General features: G+C 35.5%; 1 protein-coding gene across 1 annotated transcript in view; it reads left to right on the top strand.

Annotated features, from left to right (window-relative positions):
• Nucleotides 1–1210, top strand: part of LOC107577642 (pleckstrin homology-like domain family B member 1) — a 9025-nt gene extending 7815 nt beyond the window's left edge. The window contains exons 5-6 of the mRNA XM_016263695.1: nucleotides 26–67; nucleotides 968–1210. Of these exons, the coding sequence (XP_016119181.1) occupies nucleotides 26–67; nucleotides 968–1210 (285 nt within the window). The remainder of the gene's footprint in view (nucleotides 1–25; nucleotides 68–967) is intronic.
• Nucleotides 1211–1527: the final 317 nt, after the last annotated feature.

The raw sequence follows: 1527 nt of genomic DNA, 5'->3' as shown, positions 1-1527 counted from the left end.
GATCATCAATCAACTTCAGCTGAAACTGAATGAAGTGGAAAATTCAACTCCGAGGGAGAAAGAGAAGGTACCGACAACAAACACAAGCTATGAAGCATGCTTCCCTGTTTTTTGTTTGTTTTTCCTGAAAAACTTTGTGGCTGCGTCTTTACTACCATGCAAATTTCTAACAGCCTGACATCTAACTCTTCATTAATCTAAATGACACTGACTACATTGCATGTTTGAATGGGCACTTTTGTATCAGTCTTTCGATAAAATTCAGTTTATTTGGAATAAAATCTACAATTTTCACCTTATTTTTAATGAAAGAGTGGGTGTGGCCATTTGTAACTTGAATGTGCAAGGCTTCTGGCGTTATCCTCTTCCGGTTAGTTTACCTGTACAAAAACAGCCCATTATGCTGCTTGATATCTCAAACTTGTATTTGTTATTATATAATTTTATCGTAATCATAAACACGCTGGTTTGTAGCGCAAGTAGTTTTACCGTTTACTAATGAATTGTAAATCTTGCACATTCACAATAAATCGCACAGAAATCTGTTCTAGACAGCAATATAAACATGAGTCAATGTAATGTATTTATAATTAAAAATGTAATATACAAGTAAATTCATACATCAACAAATGTGTGGAAATGTGTGCAAATGTCATAAAGGCAACAGATATCACAAAACAGTCAATCCTGAGGCTAAATGGAGATATTTAGTAATAATACAACATTATTTATGAATAGAGGTATTGAGTAGAACTGAGTGCTGTATAAATATTTATTCTGCTCAGATTTAGTCTGCTGCAATATGGGCTGATTGCCATGGCAACCCCATATCTAAACCTCTGTTTTAACACAGCATGGTGTCTTTATCTAAGCAGTTTCCTGTTTGTTTTCACCCCTCTCCACCATTACTGGCTCGCCGTGTGTGTATTTTACCAGTGTGTATGTTACTTGTGTAATGTTTTTGTAGGAGAGAGCAAAAGTCTCAGCTGAGCGGGATGTCCTGGCCAGGCTGAGGGATTCGTACAGTGAGCTGAAGGGCCAGCTTCATAAATGCCCCGAATCACTGAGGGAGCACTTACAGGAACAGCTGACCAGGGTCAGTGTGTGCTTTGATACTGCCCGAGAGAGTCACAATGACTATCAAATGAATACAACTACTTCACTTCAAAGAGAAGCAGGAGAAAAGAAAGAAAAAAGTAGATTCAAATAACTATTAGCGATTGATCTCGTGATTATTTTTTTTATTAGTTCACGTAAATTAGTGTTGAACTTTCAATTTGCCTTTTTTATTTTTTAATTTTGCATCCAGTGCTTCATTCCTCTTTTTTGGGAAGAAAACAAAATAATATATAACAATGCTGTTTTGCTGTTAGTCTCTCACAACAGTCCTCCAGTGGCTTTGGTGTGTTTTGCTCATCATTTTTAATACTAAAGCATCGATGGTAATTAAATTAAATACATAACTGCAAATGACTTTACTCTTTTTAATTATTCTATGTGAATGTAATTTGTAAAGAAATTGGCTAT

Source organism: Sinocyclocheilus grahami, unplaced genomic scaffold, assembly GCF_001515645.1.
Source record: "Sinocyclocheilus grahami isolate Dianchi unplaced genomic scaffold, SAMN03320097.WGS_v1.1 scaffold6723.1, whole genome shotgun sequence".
NCBI classification, from domain to species: Eukaryota; Metazoa; Chordata; class Actinopteri; order Cypriniformes; family Cyprinidae; genus Sinocyclocheilus; species Sinocyclocheilus grahami.
The sequence above is the reverse complement of the archived record's forward strand: the minus strand, read 5'-3'. Positions and strand labels throughout refer to the sequence as shown.